This window comes from Tupaia chinensis, unplaced genomic scaffold, assembly GCF_000334495.1.
Source record: "Tupaia chinensis unplaced genomic scaffold, TupChi_1.0 Scaffold000627_1, whole genome shotgun sequence".
Lineage (NCBI taxonomy): Eukaryota > Metazoa > Chordata > Mammalia > Scandentia > Tupaiidae > Tupaia > Tupaia belangeri.
Window position 1 is genome coordinate 2,355,988 of NW_006160147.1, and position 17,799 is coordinate 2,373,786.

Sequence of the window (17,799 nt, forward strand, 5' to 3'; positions counted from 1 at the left end):
CCCGAAACCCGGCCACGGGGGGGGACGGGGGCAGCCACAGCCTCTCTCGGGTTCTTCCTTTCCTTCATGCCTGGGGTGGCTGAGTTCTGACGCTGGGACTGTGTACCAGAGGTGCTGGTGGGGTGGCCACCCCCTCTCCCAGGCTGGAGGACGACCCTCTGGAGGTCAAGCCTCCATCTGCTGGTGGCTGCTCTACTAGGTGCATACCACCCCGGCCAGCCCGGAAATAGTGAGGGACTGGGAGTGCTGGCCATGGCCCCCCAAGCTGGGCTAGGCCAGACTGGGCCATGCCCTGGATCTGATACCCCTTGGGGCCCACTCAGGCTGGAAAAGGTGAGGGGAACTCTCAGGGAAGCTTTGTCCCAAGTTTGCAGCCAGCCCAGCTCCCGGCTTGGATAAACAGGAGAGATAGGATTGGGCGTAGCCAGGAAGGGTGGCAGGGTGCGGCTTGGGAGAAGAATGGCAGGATGTGGCATGGGGCACTGTTCTGGGCACCCACGCCTTGGGCTATTGTTTGGGGCAGCTCTCTGCTCTCTGGGGCTTTGAGAGGAAGTGACATTCCCAGGGGACCAGGCCCTGTCTGACACTGATGTGTGGCCCTCTCTGGCCATGCCCCTTGGCACCATCCACCAGGGCAAGCCTAGGAAGGGGGTCTGCTGTATGCCCAGTGGGAAGTGTAGCCGCGGGCGCTCCTGGGCCCTGCCTGTCTGTCCAGCTGCCTTCCTGTACCCTGCGTCTGAGTCACCCGTCATGCTACCATGACTGGCATTTATCTCTCTCTGCATCTAGCTATTTCTTTGGGGGGGAGGGAGGAAGGGCTGAGAGTGAAAACTCCTTTGATTCCAATCCAGCAGTGTCTGTCGTTGCCTGATTAGAAGAGGAAGTGGCTGGCGATTTGTTTGGGGGAGGAAGGGGCTCGGTGTGGTCTGGGGAGGGGAAAGGAGACAGCTGCACCTGCAGCCCTCTCTGGGGCAGGTGCTTCTCTATGCCCCGTCCCAGGCACTGGACTTGGGGGCCCCAGGGCCTGGCAGGCACCAGCGCAAACTTGAGGTTCTGCACAGCAAGGGCAGGGTGGCCAGAGCGCCCCTCTTAGGGGCCTTCCCTTCATAAGGACACTCGGGCGTGATCAGGCCAAGGAGAAAGGAAGACGGCTAAGGGCCTTCCAGGTGGGTTTCTAGAAGGGAAGGGGGGCAGGGCAGGGACGCGGCCTGTGGCTAGGCTGGCCTAGAGGGCTTCTGACTCTAGTCCGGCCGTGGTGTTGCCTCGCAACACGGGCACTTGACATCTCTGGGCCTCCATTTCTCCACTCACACATACGTGGAAGGTTGGGCAGGAGGAGGAGACCAAGCTCTGGAGCATTACCGCCAAGCAGGGGTCTGGCGGTGTCCCGGCGGTGTCCCGTGGCTTGTGGCCACTGACTGGGACCAGGGGCATCAGACTAGGGTGGGAGTTGTGGTGCCCAGGAACTCACATCTCCTGTGGGCTGAGGGGCCTTTGACTTCTGGGCATCTGGGGAGAGGGGAAGTTGTAATGATTGATTTTTAAATTTTAATATAAGTGATTTTTTGAAAGAATTATGTAATTTTAATTTTTCAACATCAACATTATTGTTTTTGACCAGAGAGAGAGGAAGCATGAGAAGGCAAGCCTCCAGGTCCAGAACTTGAACCGTGGTCAGCCATATGGGAGTTCAACGCCCTAACTACCATACCACCTGCTGGCCCCTGTTATTCTCCTGAGAAACCATGCAGGTGCTTTGTGAGGAAAGATAAAGGAATTTGAAAGTTTAGTCTGCAGGAAAGAAGAGACTTGAGTGCTCTAACAGGGTCTTTAAATTCCAAAAAGTGAGGAAAATGTTTCTTCTCAACCCAAGGTAAAAACAAAGGAGGGGCCAGCAGGTGATGTGGATTCGAGTCCTGGACCCAGTGACTTGAAACTCACACCGGCATGTGTGCGTGTGTGCCCAAAATCCTGAGAGGAAAAAGGAGAAGAGGGGATTGTGGGGTGGCCGTCCGTCCTAGGGGGTGATACCGTTTTTTGTCTCTCTCTCTCTCCAGTGATCACATGTGCCCTATAGCAAAAATCTCTTTTAAAAAAACGAAACGGACTTGCTTTGCCCTGAGGAGGGATTGATTTAGGTCACCCACAGATGGGCAGTGGAGGGTACTCGGGAGTGGGAGGGGGCGGAAAATAGTACTAAGCCTCGAACACCTGCCTCATGGTGGAGAGCATACAGTCCCTCTACGCACCGAGGCTGCGCGGGCTGTGCTGCTGAGCCGTGCTCTCTGTCACGGCACAGGTGTTTATTAAGCTCCTACTGTGTGCCAGAAGCTGTGCTAGCCTCTGGGGCTGCACGATGAGCAGAAACAGGTGTATTTCACAGCGCTCTGGGTGGGGTGGGTGAATGCTCGGGCTACAGGGTGAGTTGGGAATACATTAAAGAAGAAAAGGTAGCATTACCAACTGTGGCGAGAATTAATACTGCGAAGGCCAAGTTCAATTTGCCGTGAGAATGTAAAACAGGCACATTTGATCGGGTCGTTAATAGAGGGCTTGCCCCTCTTCCTCTTGGTGCCACAATCCCTTCTCCATTCCCCTTTCAGGATTTTGGTTACACACACAGACACCGTGCCTGGTGAGTTTCTTTTTTTTTCTTTTCTTTTTTTCTTTGGAGAGATTTTTGCTATAGGGTGCGTGTGCTCACCAGAAAGAGAGAGACAGAGAAACAGAAAGCGAGAAATCACCCCCCAGGAGGGATGGCCACGCTGTAATCTCTTCTCCTCCTTTCTGCTCTCAGGATCTTGGGCACGCACGCACACGCGCCCGGCATGAGTTTAAGCCACTGGGTCCAGTACTCGAACCGTGGTCGACTACATGGGAGTCCAGCGACACAGTTTTGTTACACTAACCGCTAGTCCTTCCCCTCCCCCCGTGTGTTTCTTAAGCTGCCGGGTCTGGGGCTGGAACTCTGCAGTCAGCCATGTGGGATTCAGCTGCCTTGACCACCGTGCCACATAGGCTGGCCCCCTGTTGGATTTTCTTATTCCCATTTACTGAGGAAGAAACTGAAACTCGGTTTAAATTACTTGATCAAGTGTAACAACATTAACAATCAGAGTTGGGATTCAAGTGTCTAGGTCTTCAGACCCGAGGCTTTCCCCTTCACTTTTAGAGCATCCTGGGATAGACGTGACCCGAAAGCCAAACTCCGTCCCGTTGCCGACCTCCCAGTTCCTGTGGTTTACAGACGAGCCTGCAGAGGAAGCGACCTGTGCAGGGATGCTTGGCTGCAGGCAGCAGGGACTCCTGTTGGCTCTTCTTCTACTTTGGTCCCCCTTTCTGCCCGTCTTAGCTTGTCACAGACGACTTTGGCTCCTGGCTTTGCTCTCTAGGCTGGTTAGGATTAGCCTGGCACTGAAGCCCTTCATGAGACTCTTGTGGGCCATGGCAGGTGGGGACAGGGCAGGCCAGGAGCTGCACGTCTCTAGCAGGTCTGGGCTCTGGGACCGGGACCGGGACCGGGAGAGGGAGGTAAGGGAGGTGCCCAAGGACCCTTTCCCCTAACGGCGGCGAGACTTAGGGGGGTGCTCCCTGGGAGATGCCCATCTAGTCTGGACTGTGGCTTCTCCAACAGCCCAGAGGAGACCAACTAAGGGCCAGGGCCCAGCCCAGCCATGGAGTTGGTTGCCTGTGAGGAGGAGGGTCCTGGGCTGCAGGCTCATCTCTTGGGTGACAAGCCTTGGTGAACAGATTGACTCTTCCTAGCCAACTTGGCTGGTCTCTAGGAGTCGTTTTCTCTGTTACCAAAAGCTGAGCTGGAGGCCTAGCCTGAGCCCCTGGGAGTCCCAGGAGGCAAGCTCCCCATTGTACAGGGAATCCCCATCGCCTGGCCTGAGGTACTGCCAGGGTTAAGTGTCAGTGGTAAAGGTGTCCGAATGCAAGTCATGCAGCAGAAACATCACGGGAGCCACGTGTCAGTTAAAACATTAGAAAGTGGAAAAAGGGGCCAGCAAGTGGCGTGCTGGTTAAGCCCGTGGGTCCCGTATGGCCAACTCCGTGGCTTCAGTCCCAGACCTGGCAGCTTGAAAATCACACCAGGTGTGTGTGCGTGTTGTCCAAAATCCCGAGACTGGAGAAGAGACTGTGGAGTGGTCATCCTTCCTGGGGGGGGTGGCTTCTCACCTTCTCTCTCTGCAAAGTGAGAAGCCACTATGGCAAAAAAACAAACAAACAAAAAACAAACAAACAAAAACTTAAAAAAGCGTATTAAGAAACAGTTGAAAAAGCACCCCAGTGATGTACCTGACCTGCTCCCCAGAATGGCATTTCTACGTGCAGTCAGTGTGTGCTCATCAGCGAGCAGTTCTGCACTGCGTTCTTCCTACACCTTTCACACCCAGGGGGTGGATTTTACACTCACAGCCCATTTCTGCTGGGACGGCCAACAACCAGGTGGCCACGTGTGGCCAGTGGCTCTGTGGTGGCTGTGGTGCTGCACCGTGGGCCTAGGGTTAATTAGGACAGATGACCGCCTCCATGGAGCCGCCCCAGCCCCAGCCACGGAGGCCTGATCCTTTGTGCCCGCGTCTCACCACACTCCCCGCTGCCGCTGTAATGCGGCTGCTGCTGGGGTCTCAGGGCTGCCATGGGAAGGAAGGCTTGGAGGTAGGAGCTGGAAGGCCCTGAAGGCTGAGTGAAGGAGAAAAGCCCTGAGGACCCAAGTCCGGAGGGAGGAGGCCACCCTGCCACCCGGTGGCCCGGCCGCCAGGGTGTGGGACGAGGTGGCGCGGAGCCGGCTGGGATCAGAAGCCCACAGGCCTGCATTGTGCGCCTGTCACACTCCCTTTGGCTTTATTGCTTTTGTCCAACACCCTATTGTCTGGTTTCCTTTTGTCCCCCTTTCAGCACTGCTGCCTTTTATTTTCCAGCCAGCCTGGTTGTTTTCATTTCTTTTGTCTGAAGTTCCTGAGAGGAAGGTTTTATTTTCAGCGGTTTGATTAATTCACAGCTTGAGCCCGGGGTTTGTTTGTTATGTAATTGCTGCCCTGGCTTCAGGATAATACCCCTCCCCGACTCCTTCCACCCCAGCTTCTCGCCCCAGCCCCTCCTGGTGCCCGGATGGGCTGAGCCACCGGCTTCCTGGACGCTCTCCAGGCCCCTGGGTGGTGGGAGGGCACCCCAGGGCGAACTGGGGACTTGTTTTTTCTTCCTCTAGGTGAGATGGGCTGATGTTCTTAGGGTCAGGTAGGCCCCTCTCACCTCCCCTTGCAGGGCCCTGTCCTGGGTCCTGCTGTAGCCCTTGCACTTTGGAAGTATGTGAGCAGGAGAAGGTAGTCTGGTCTGATTTGTAGGGTGGAGTCAAATCCAAACCATAGCCACGTATATATCTTACTCAATTACAATACTCTTCGCTATTTCATTTAAAGTCCTGTCCTGTACTCTATTGTATGTGGCGCTGTCACATCGGGTGAGTCATTGTATACTTTATAAGAAACAGTATATAGCGTTGATGCAATCTATTCAGATGCATCTGCAGAGTTGATGCAATATGCAAACATCATGCTGTACCTGTGATTGATTCGAAGGATGTTTTATTGTATCTGATTTGCCCTCCCCCTCAATGTAATCCCCATGTAAAACAGTTCTTGAGCCGTTTAAGTTCTAACAATGCATCGCTAATTAGTCTGTATGAGAATCACCTGGAAGACCTGTTGAAACAGTTCCCTGGCCTTGCCCCGAGATTCTGAGCTGTGGGTTGGTCCCATATCTCTTTACCTCTCAAGCAAACCCCCTAGCTCTGCTGAGGTTGCTGGTTCCCATACTGCACCGTCAGTACCAGTGGTTTTACAGACAGCCCCCTCCTAGCAGCATGGACTGTTCTTAAACACATTTGTGTAAATGTCCATGCATGCTCCAACTCGACGTCCACCCTATAAGGTAGGGCCTCATTTATTTATTTTTTTCTATTTAATTTGACTAGACACAGACAGAAAGAGAGAAAGGGAAAGTGAGAAAGCAAGCCACCAGGTCCGGGACCCAAACCATGCTTGGCCATGTGGGAATCCAGCTCCTTTATCCACCATGCCACCTGCTGGCCCTGTTTCTTTTTAATTTTCCTTGAGTGCATGCACTTGCTGAGACAGTGAGAGATAGCACTCCTCCATGGGTAACAGTCAATCCCTTCACCTTCATTTCTCCTTCCTGTTGGAATTCTGAGTATATACACATGCACTTGGCATATTTTTCAAGGTGCCAGGTCCTGGACTTAAACTACATGGTTGGCAATGTAGGACCCAACCGCCCCAACCACCAGGCCACAGGCTGGTCTAGTAGGAACTCTTAGGTTCACTTTCAGGACAACGAAGCTAAGGTTTAGAGAGACTGAGTAATTGTCCAGAGTCACACGGAGCCCTGCCGTAGTGTACCCTGAGCCCAGAGCAGATCTCTGGGTACTTGCCCCAGGGACTTCGCAGGGTGGCACCCGCTGCTCTTTTCCCAGCCTGGCGTGACTGCTGGAAACCACTTCCTGAGGTCCTGTAGAACCCCAGGCCATGGTGTGACAGGAGGGGAGCCCGGTGGGGAGAGCCTGCCAGGTGCACCAGCTGCTCAACCCCACTTGCAAAGTCAAATGCCTGCACTGAGACTCTAGCTAGATACCAGAAGATATTGATCTTAACCCTACTGACTTCTCAGCTTATTTATTTTCTCACTTTTATTTTTTTTTTATTTTCTCACTTTTGATAAAATAAGAATATTTCACTTCAACCTCTTCTCTCCTATAAGAAAAAAAAAAGAGTAAGTGTCTTAAGTAAGGTAATTAATAATTAATTTCTTTTTTGGGGGGCAGTAGGGGGTGGCAGCGACTAAGGCCGAATGGCTTGTTCATAAGAAGTGCGACTCAGTTCCAGTCAGTCTTTGGTACAACAGCAGTGTTGCTGAAAGTTCAAATCCAGATTTGTGGGCCATTTCTTGCTTTTTGAGTTTGGTAACTAATTACAAATAGGTATATATATGCACAGAGATACACAGGGACAGCCAGACACAAACATACACATACACTCTTCAGCTTAGCAGCAGCCAACTGACAATCTAGGGCTTCCTTAGTTAGGAAGCCCAAATGTCACTAGTCCTAACGTCACAAGGGACAGGTAGTGCCAAAGATGGGAGCTCCTCTTCTCTAGGGCCTTCTTTCTAAAAACCAAAACACTATAAGGGGTAGAAGAGCTGTTCTAGTTTTTCTGTGGGTTCCAGAAGTAAGCTTGCATTTGTTGGTGTCCCTGTTTGAGGGGTGTTGAGGTGCTGGGAGACACACTGTGTCTGGAGTCTCTGCCTCTGGGGCACAGATGTGGACTCACCGTGGCTCGCACTGTCCCCATCTCCAGGATGTCCATGAGGAGCCCCGTCTCTGCACAGCTGGCCCTGGATGGCGTTGGCACCATGGTGAACTGCACCATCAAGTCCGAGGAGAAGAAGGAGCCTGCCCACGAAGTCCCCCAGGCCTCAGCCACCGCTGCTGAACCCCAGCCTGGAGACCCAGCCCGGGCCTCTCAGGACAGTGCTGACCTGCAAGCTCCAGCCCAGGTGCCCGCACTTTCCCGTGGGCTCCTGGGTCAGTGTCCCTCCTCTGCCCCTGGCTGCAGGAAGGGTGGACTTCACAGAAGGTTGCTTCAGGGAGGAGTGGGGAGAGGCCGCTGAGTTCAGGCTGGAAGCCTCCAACAGGTCACCTGTAAGGGCAGCGTGGACTCCTTACGCCCGACAGCGGCTGCTCACCTTCGTGAGATCCAGTCTGTGTGCCTAAGGACTAGCTGGTGGGGTGGGATATACTTGCTGAGAATTTCTCTGTAGAGTTACCTACCAGATTTTTCATGCAGTTTGGGGAAATCAGCCTCACTACTCAAGCAAGAGTCAAATTCAGGGTCTAAACAGAAAATGGCCCCATCAGTCAGGATTCTCGCATTTCTTTTCTTTTTTTTTGTGGAGAGATTTTTGCTATAGTGCGCATGCACCTGCCAGACAGACAGAGAGAGACATAGAGACAGAAAACGAGAAATCACCCCCCGGGGGGGGATGGTCACGCTGCAATCCCTTCTCCTCCATTCTCCTCTTGGGATCTTGGGCACGCACGCACACGCGCCCGGCGTGAGTTTTAAGCCACTGGGTCCAGGACGTGAACCGTGGTCAACTACGTGGGAGTCCAGCAACATAGCCATTATGCTAAACTGCTGGTTCCCTAGGATTCTTGCATTTCTTAAATATTCTGTGATTCCTGGGGCCAGCAGGTAGTATATAGTAGTTAAGGTGCTAGATTCCCCACATGGACAACCACAGTTCAAATCTCAGACCTGGTGGCTTGAAAATCATGCCAGGCACATTTGTGTGTGTGCGTGTCCAGAATCCTGGGAGAATGGAGGAGAAGGGATTCTGGTGTGGCCATCACCCCGGGGGGTTGATTTCTCACTTTCCCTCTCTCTGTGACTAAATGCATCCTATAGCAAAGGCCTTTAAAAAAATTCTGTGATTTTTATGCAGGAGATGTAAAAAAGAAATGTATAATTAAAAGCTAAATGAGTGAAAATAGGAGAGTTCTTGGGCTCTAAGGAGGAATCCATCCTGGAGGAGAGAGAGGTGATCAAGGAAGACTTCCTAGAGGAGTGAGACCTCAGGCTGGGCCTTAAAGGATGAGGAGTTAGATGAGAAGAGGAGTAAGGAGCGATTCCTAAGGAGGGGTGGGTGGGGGCCCTGTGAGGAGCCAGCCCGGCTGGAGTGATCCTTAGTACCCGACTTAACAGCTGGCATGGACCCTGGCTCTGCACTGGCAAACCTCCACATGTGCTAACTCCCTTGATCCAGTGACAATCCTGCAACAGGGGAGGAATTAGTGTTTGCCTTTTCAGAAGAGGGAAGTCAGGTTCAGAGAAGCTCAGGGACTTGTTTGGGATCCAGCACCTGTGAGTCACCGGCCTAGACCGAAACCCCATCTTTTGTCTTCGACTCTTTTGTTCTTTCCAACATATCAAGTGAAGTGTGAGCCACGGTTGGGGAGCTGGGGGAGAAGGGCTGCAGGGTAGGGCGGTAGGGCTTGGGTAGAGTCTAGAGTCCCCTTGGGACATCTCTGGGGTCTGACCTCTCCCTGCGGACTGTCCTCCTCCTGGGGAGGCAGTGACATTTCAGTGTGCCTTGCAGGACTGTAGCTCTCCAGAGACCAATGGGTCCCCAGAGCCCAAGAAAGCAGGAGCCTCTGAGGCTGCTTCTGGAAGCCAGGAGAAACTGGACTTCAACCGAAACTTAAAAGAAGGTAAGATGGGGCTGGGCCCATGGCCTGGTGGCTAAGGAAGCCAGAGTCCCACATGGTCAACTGTGTGGCCCAAATCCTAGCCCGGGTGGCTTGAAAAACACAGATGTGTTTGTGCCCTAAATTCCAACAGGGTGAAGAAATAGAGAAGGGATTTTAGTGTGACCATGCCCCATTGTGGGCTCTTTCTCTCTCTCTTTCTCTCATGAGTGCATACACCCTCTGGTAATTTAAAAAACAAAAACAAAAAATAAGCAAGAAGCTCAGCGCCTGCCTGGTTGGAGGCAAGCCGGGCAGCACTGTAAGCATGGCTGTCCCTCATCGCTTCTGTGTCTTCCAGTCGTGCCAGCCATTGAGAAGCTTCTGTCCAGTGACTGGAAGGAGAGGTTTCTGGGAAGGAACTCTGTGGAGACCAAAGATGTCAAAGGTGAAGCCCGTGTCGGGGGTGGGTGGCGGGTAGGGCCAGGATGTTTGCACTTCCCTCCCTTCTCCTGGCCTGGCCATGCATGCTGGGGGCTCCTGGTACCCTGGCTCCTGCCCTGTGCCACATGGCCCCTGCCAGCCCTAAGGGTCACCACCCTCTCCCCCACCCCTCACAGCCATCAGATCTGGCTCATCCTCATGCAGGAGGAGCTTGAGAGACTCAGCTCCTCTGGCATGGATTTGGGCCTTTCCCAGGGACCCTCGTGACTGCAGGCATGGCGTGGCCACTTCCGGGATCTAACTGGAAAATGAGTAGGAAGTCCCCTTCACTGCTGAAAGTAAATCCAAGCCACCAGGGGCTCAGTGTGGGCTCCTGAAGTGACCGTTTCCCAGTGCAGTTGACCTCACACACTCACAGAAAAAACTTCAATAAAACGTGGGGGCCAGCTGGTGGCATGGTCATTCAGGTGGCTGGATCCCACATGACCAACTATGTGGTTTGAGGCCTGAACCCAGTGGCTTGAAAACCACTCTGAGCACATGTGCATATGTGCCCAAAGTCCCGAGAGGAGAACGGAGGAGAAGGGATTGCAGTGTGGTCATCCCCCCGGGAGGTGTTTCTCATTCTCTCCTTTACCCTTCTGTCTCCAGTGAGTGCACTTGCCCTATAACAAATTCAAAAAACAAAACACCCCACAGATGCCCAGGCTCTCCTGCTACCTACTGAATGACAGCCCCAGGGGTGAAGGCCCGGGCATCCCTGAGTGGTTGTGATGCAGGTGTTCTGTGGCCTGCCCCTGGGGCATAAACTGCTGCTTCAGACCGGCCATTATTGGTGGAAACCGCTTGCTGGATCCTAGACAAGAGGACCTGGCAGTCACCTGAGAAAGGACTGTCACCGAGCCTGCTAATACGTGAAAACAGAGCCCTCGAGTGCAGAGGCATGGCATCTAGCCCAGCAGCTCACAGGCGGGGTGGCGGGAATGGGAAATTGGACCAAGCCCTGTCCCATTCCAAAGCTGAGCATGTGCTAGGCCCCCGTGAAATGGTTGTCCACCCTGGCCCAGTGGCACTGGGCACTCGAGGACATCCAAGAGGCCCCCATCAGCATGTCCAAGGCCTGTAATTGGCACCTAATGGCGGGGAACTGTTAGGCCAGCTAGTCGTCAGATGGCAAGATGAGGACAGTGTCTCATCATCTCGGCTGCTCTGCCCCTAACAGGGCCTGGGATGGCGACTGCTTGGGACACGTCGGGTAGATGAGTGAGTGGGTGGCTGTGTGGATGGGTGGCTAGAGGAACAAACTAAAACCCTCAGTGGTGGCTGTCTCACTGTGACACAGGGACCCAGGAGAGCCTGGCAGAGAAGGAGCTTCAACTTCTGGTCATGACCCACCAGCTGTCCACCCTGCGGGACCAGCTTCTGACGGCGCATGCAGAGCAGAAGAACATGGCTGCCATGCTGTTCGAGAAGCAGCAGCAGCAGATGGAGCTGGCCCGGCAGCAGCAGGAGCAGGTGGGCACGCCTGAGTGTTGGGCATTCTCTCCAGGGGAGGGGCCCAGAGAGGAGCACCCTGGGGGCGCGCCTCCCAGGCTGGGGCTGTAAGAGTCCCACCTCTGGCTGATTCATAAGCTCTTACTGGGGGTACGGGGTGTGGAGGGTGCTAAAGGGCTCTACAGGGAGATCAGCCCTCCTCCTCCTCTGGGCAGGGTGAGCTCCCATACAAGGAGAATCACTTCTGAGGGTATGTTTCTCCCCCACCCCTAGCTTTCTCCATGGTTGCCCCAGTGTAAATGGCACGGTGTGGTTAGGGCTGGGGCAGGCTCCGGGCAAGGAGCGGGTGCCAAGGCTGATGCCCAGGGCTCCTTGGCTTCCTTCTCCCTCCCAGATCGCTAAGCAGCAGCAGCAGCTGATTCAGCAGCAGCACAAGATTAACCTCCTCCAGCAGCAGATCCAGGTAATGAGAGGGGACCTGGGGTGAAGAGCAGGCCCGGGCTGGCGCCTTCCTAGAAAGTGCCGAGGACAAGGGCGGGGAGTGGATGTGGCCCAAGCTAACATGCCCACAGGAGAATCACTCCGCCTGACCCCATGGTGGGGGCCCTTATTTCTGCCCTAGTCCCCAGCCTGTCTCCTTTCCCTGTTTAAAGGAGGGGCCCAGAATGTTCTCCTCCATAGCTGAGACTGGAGGGCAGCAGGTAGACAGGGGCCCTGGTGGTGGCACGAGGTCAGGTGGATCCTTCTGAAGACTGGCCATGCTCTATGCCTGTCCTCCTGGGCCCACCCTCCATATCGGAGGCTTACACCGCTGGGCAGCTCTCTGGGCCCCTGGGGACGCACACAGGGTTCCTTTGCCTTCAGCAGGTCAACATGCCTTACGTCATGATCCCAGCCTTCCCCCCAAGCCACCAACCTCTGCCTGTCACCCCTGACTCCCAGCTGGCTTTGCCCATTCAGCCCGTGCCCTGCAAACCAGGTGAGTGTGGTGGTGGTGGTGGGGTGCCACAGCTGAGGCTGGCTTGTCCCAAGGTCCGAGAAGGAGCCCCAGAGCCGCTCCTACCCAGGAAGCTGCTATGGCCCTCTGGACCTCAGCTTCAGATCTGTCTGGTGGAAGAATGATCTCTTCTGTCCGAACTACACTGGGACAGTGAGAAGAAAACTGTGAAGTGCTTTCCAGATGGGAGAGGATGTCGCCATCTGGGTCTAGCCTGCCTGGTTCCGCAGCATTTCCTGTACAGCATATGAATATTTGGACTCCTTTTGTTGGGGAGGGGATTTTTGCTGTAGGGCATGTGCGCTTGCTGGAGAGACAGATGGAGAGAGAGAAAGGGGATGGGCATGCCGCAGTCCCTTCTCCTTCATTCTCCTCTTGGGATTTTGGGCTTGCACACACACATGCCCGGCGTGAGTTTCAAGCTGCCAGGTAACCGCAGGCAGCCATGCGGGAGTTCAGTGCCTGACCCACTACTGCCTGCTGGTCTCTAAATGTCTCTCGGCGATGAGCAGAAGTCTGTATCTCCCCGGTTCTAGCAGCTGCCACCCCATCTTCTCTCCCATCAGTGACTTTGAGCAGGCAGACTTCCTTCAGACTCGGCGCTTGCTGGGGCACCGTGGAGGTGATAAAATACGAACTTTGATCTCAAGGAATGTACAGATTGGGGAGGGAGAAAGAGAAGGATCTCGGTAACTAGGGAGTCTGGGAAGGCTTCTTTTTTAAAAAAAAAATAATAATTGTACCCATTATTATTATTTTAATTTGATTAGAACATACTTACACAGAGAGAGAGAGAGCAAGCCACAGGTCCAGTACTTGAACCAGAGAGAATTCCTGAGCTCCCTAGTGGGGCAGAGATGCTGCCTCATTGCCCCATGGGGTAGGGAGAGCTTTAAAGCCCACTCCCTCTGGCCTACCCTCCCTGTCCTGCAAGTGCGAAAGAGAAGGAAGGGGACCTTCCATAGTGTTTCTGGGAGGCTGCCTGAGGCCTGGGGCCCGTGGTACCCACTGCTGTCAGCCCCGCTGCTCTCTGCTCCTGCCTGCTCGTACCAGGCACTAGGGGCAGGGCAGAGGGGAACTCAGCCGACTGAGAAGTCAGGTCCTGTCTACTTGGGACTGCTGTCACGAAGTGCCGCAGACGGCGGCTTGCAGACAGCTGCTGTTTCTCAGTTTCAGAGTCCGGAAGCCCGTGATCAGGGTGCCGGCAGATGCAGTGTGTGCCGAGGACCTGTTTCACTGCGGCACCTTCTAGCTGTAGCTGTGTGGGTGGACAAGCTCCTGGGGGCCATTGGAAGGGCAGTATCCCATGCATGAGCCCCCACCTGCTAGTACTAACATCCAGAAGACCTCACCTCCAATACTGTCCCATGGGGATTAGTGTCAATGTATGAATTATAGGGAGACACAATTCAGACCATAGTATCCTGCCCCTGCCCCCCAAATTCATGTGCTTCTCACATGCAGAATGCACTCAATCTTTTTCTTTTAATTATTTTTATTTTTAACTTTATTTATTTATTTATTTTAATTTGACTAGAGAGGAACAGTGAAAGAGAAAGTGAGAAAGCCAGCCGCCAGGTTTAGGACTTGAACTGCAGTCCACCACATGGGAGTCCAGAGCCCTTAACCCCCACGCCACCTGCCAGCCCCCAGAATGCACGCATTCTATCCCAGGTGCCCTAAAAGTCTTAACTTGTTCGCACATCAACTCAAAAGTTTAAAGTCCAAAATCCCATCTGTCACCTAAAGCAGATACAAGCGAGACTCAAGGTAGGGCCGGATCGCCTCCAGAACTGTCAGAAGGGATTTCTCATGTGTTTCAACTACCCAGCTCATACGACTTGGTCGCAGCAGCCCAGGTGGGCTCCAGCAGGCCCTGTGTTGAAGGACATTTCCAGTTAGCTGCGGGGGGAGTCGAAGTGGGGGGGGCTCTGCAGGTCGAGGACAGGGCAAGGCACAAGGCCATCACAACTCCAGATGAATGTGGAGCAGAGCTCGAAAGGGAAGAGAGCAGTGCCCTGGCCAGGGGTCGGGACCACAGAATACTCTGGACAGGAGGGTTGGAAAGAGGCTCCGGAGACCGGGGCTGGCGAGGCTGCCTCCTGCATTGTTGGTCCCAGAATTCAGTCAGGCAGGGGTCCTGCAGGCTGCCAGGTGCCTGTCAGCTGACTGAATAACACCCCTCCTGGCTCACGAACTTCAGGTGGGGCTGTTGGTGCACAGCACGGAGTCCCGATGCCTGAGCTGCCCGTGTCCACGCGCCCGTCTCACTCCCCACATCTCGTTCTCACAGCCCCCACTACGCCATCGCCACCATGAATCCTGCCCTCCTGCAGGCCCAAGCTCACGTCGCAGCTCCCCCGGGAAGCCTGCTGTCCCCTAGCGGGGCCCAGGTTCTTGTGTGCCCATATCTCCACCTGCCATGTGGTTGGACATTCGTACACATGCATGGCTTGTCTCTCACCTCAACTGTCAACTGCTTGATACTGGGCCTGTTTGAGGGTGTGTGAGGTGGGGTAGATAGGAGAGAGTGCATGTAGAGGGGAAGGATGGGCTTTGGAATCTAAAGGACCTGGGTTCAAATCCTAGTGCTGCCATTTAATGGCTCTGAAGGCAACCCATTTCCCTTCTAAGGTCTGTGCTTCTTTCCCATCTGTAACATGGAACACTGACATATGTGCCCATTTTATGCCACACCGTGGATTACTGTGACATGGTGCTTAGCGTGCCACACAGCAGGCGGCTGCTCTGTACCTGCACAGAGGAGGTCCAGAACCTTAGTGTCTGCTGAATGAGTGGAAGCTGCACCTGTTGTCAGACCGTGTGGTCTCTGGGAAACTTTAGAGGGGGCTGGGAAGGGCAGGAACAGGGTGAAGTTGCCAGTCAGTCTGTAGGGCAGTGGGGACAAGGGGCTAGGGGTTGGGTTTCCCCGTGGTGTTTCGGGGCCTGGGTGGGCAGTGGTTGGAACCAAGCTGGCCAGTTCCGGGCCCTGCCCACCTCGTGGTGCTGGGGCCTCGTCAAGCAGGCGTATGCTGTTCTGTGCTCATCCAGGACTTTTCTCCCTGCCGCCTTTTCCACAGTGGAGTACCCGCTGCCGCTGCTGCATGGCCCCCCTGCCCCAGTGCTGAAGAGGCCTGGGGCCGTGGCTGCCCACCACCCCCTGCAGGTACTGCCTCCTGCCCACGGCCTGGGGCTCGCAGCCTGGGGCTCCCTCCCTGGCAAGGCTGGCCAGCTGCCCTCCTGGGGGACTGTGGGGTGTGCAGTGCCCCAGTGAACCCTGGGATCCTTCGCTCTGGTTCTCCTGTCACGTTTCCTGTCTGTCTTCCGGTCTGTTCTGGGTGTGCTCTTCTCTGTCCTCTGCACGGGTCTTCCTTGGTGTCTCTCACTGTGGCCTTCTGCTCTCCTAGGAGTCTTCCCAGCCCCTGAACCTCACCGCCAAGCCCAAGGCCACTGAGCTGTCCAACACCTCCAGCTCCCCTGGCCTGAAGTTGAGCGGCTGTGGACCCCGCCCTCCCAGCCATGGGGCCCCCATGCGGGACCTGCAGTCCAGCCCTCCTGGCCTGCCTCTGGGTAAGCCCTCTGTCGCCTGCACCCTTTCTACCAGCCCCTTCTCAGAGGAGAACCAGAGGCTTGAAAGAACCTCGGCCTGCCTCTCCACCCTGTCTGGGTTCCCGCTGTTATAAAGCAAGGGGTTAAGCTAGTTTTCAGAAGGCCCATCTTTGGTACTGTGGTCAGGGGTTCAGGCCCCTGAGTCGCACAGTGCCAGCCATGCGACAGCCAAGGAAGATGGCACCCCCTTGGGGGTGTGAGTACAGCTGCCTCGGAGGGACAAGGGGCGGCTACCTGGGTAACCCATGGAAGTGGCAGGCAGGGCGGGGCCTCTGGAGTTTGGGCTCAGGCCAGGAGGACCTCTCAGTTCCTCTTCCTCTCTCCCACCACCCTTTCCTAGGCTTCCTTGGTGAGGGGGATGCTGTCACCAAAGCCATCCAGGATGCTCGACAGCTGCTGCACAGCCACAGCGGGGCCTTGGAAGGCTCCCCCAGCACTCCCTTCCGGAAGGTGAAGAGCAGTGGGTGAAGACAGGGTCTGAGACTACCGCGTGGGGGAGGAGCGGGGTGATGCAGAGGGGCTGATGCGAGGTTGTCCTTGTCGGCCCCAGGACCTCATCAACCTGGACTCGTCCCCAGCCAAGGAGCGACTGGAGGAGAGCTGTGTACACCCGCTGGAAGAAGCCATGCTGAGCTGTGACGTGGACGGTGAGAGCTCTGGGCGCAGGGCTGCAGGGTGTGAGAGCTGGTGTCTGGCTCCGTCCCTCCTGACCCTGGTGTCTCCGGGTGTGCATGCCTCCATTGCCCCATCCCACCTGTCAGCTCTCTGAGCCTGCTTTCCTGCATCTTGTGCCTACTGGGCCTCCACGCTGTCATCTGAGGGCCCATGTGGCTCCACTTCCTGTGTTTCTGCCCTCTGCTGCCACCCTCTGCTGCTGCCTTGCTCCTCCCAGGCAGGTGCTCTGGGAGTCTCTGCATTTCCCCCTAGTGGTCAAGCAGGGGAAGTCCACACTACGCCTAGGGGACTCTCCCTTCCCTAGGCAGTGCCAGCTGACTCTGACCCTGCCCCCAGGCTCCCGCCCCTTCCCTGAGTCCCGACACAACAGCCACATCAAGAGGCCCATGAATGCCTTCATGGTGTGGGCCAAGGACGAGCGCCGGAAGATTCTCCAGGCCTTCCCGGACATGCACAACTCCAGCATCAGCAAGATCCTAGGTAAGGCCCATTCTAGGCTCTGGGGCTCCGGACACTCAGGGCTCTGGGCTGGTAGGACCTGGTGCAGGAGCCAGCTGGGGCTACTCGGGCTTGCTGGGTGATATTCCACACCCGGAATCTGGTCGGGTGTGGAGGCGGTTGGGGCTTGGTTCTTGTAACCACTGCAGGGCTCTTCTGGTAGCCCCTGACCCCAAGGACTCGGAGTGTGTGCGCGCATGAGTGTACATTTTTAAAAGCTTTTGCCAGAGGGCACATGCACTTACTGGTGAGAGAGAGAGAGAGAGACAGAGTGCAGGAGTACCTCTTGTGGGGCACGGGCACTCCACAATCCCCTTCTGGGATTTTGGGGGCTCCTGCATATGTGCCCAGCATATTTCTCAGGCCGCTGGTTTCAGGACTTGAACTTCATGGTCAGTTGGCTACGTGGGCTCCTGCCACCTCAACCCCCAGCCCCGAGGTCGGCCATTCTTTTTGTTTGCTTGAATATTGAGTGAGAGACATTAGCACCCTGCAGGGTCTGGTCACCCTGTGATCCCCTTCCCCAGTCCTCCAGTGCGTCGGATCCAGGGCACTCCTGATCATGCCCAGCGTGGTCCGGGCTGGCCATGCTGTGGTCGCCATATGGGACCCGGCTTTTCTAGAGCAGCACACTCCTGCACTGCAGAGCTGGCCTGTGCGCGTGCTTTCGCCCCGGGTCTCACCCTCACCTGTTCTGCTGTTTGCCCAGATGCTTGGAGCTGACTCTGGCAGAAAACAGGAGAGGCTAGTGTTCTTAAGCTTTGGGTAGAAAGGTTTTTTAAATCACTCCTGAGTGGAGGCCGAGGAGGGC

General features: G+C 55.3%; 1 protein-coding gene across 3 annotated transcripts in view; it reads left to right on the forward strand.

The window, feature by feature from the left end:
* The window catches only part of SOX13 (SRY-box transcription factor 13), a 60,689-nt gene that overhangs the window by 39,614 nt on the left and 3,276 nt on the right, over positions 1-17,799 (forward strand). For 2 of the 3 annotated variants that reach the window (XR_003551191.1, XM_006159193.3), the window contains exons 2-12: positions 7,383-7,581; positions 9,184-9,295; positions 9,633-9,719; positions 11,058-11,230; positions 11,604-11,672; positions 12,074-12,188; positions 15,287-15,372; positions 15,614-15,776; positions 16,156-16,265; positions 16,366-16,462; positions 16,827-16,970. Coding sequence is in view for 2 of the 3 variants with exons in the window: in XM_006159193.3 (XP_006159255.1) it covers positions 7,384-7,581; positions 9,184-9,295; positions 9,633-9,719; positions 11,058-11,230; positions 11,604-11,672; positions 12,074-12,188; positions 15,287-15,372; positions 15,614-15,776; positions 16,156-16,265; positions 16,366-16,462; positions 16,827-16,970 (1,354 nt within the window). In the remaining variant the exon portion in view is untranslated. The remainder of the gene's footprint in view (positions 1-7,382; positions 7,582-9,183; positions 9,296-9,632; positions 9,720-11,057; positions 11,231-11,603; positions 11,673-12,073; positions 12,189-15,286; positions 15,373-15,613; positions 15,777-16,155; positions 16,266-16,365; positions 16,463-16,826; positions 16,971-17,799) is intronic. The other variant, XM_027776034.1, reaches the window with a different exon arrangement.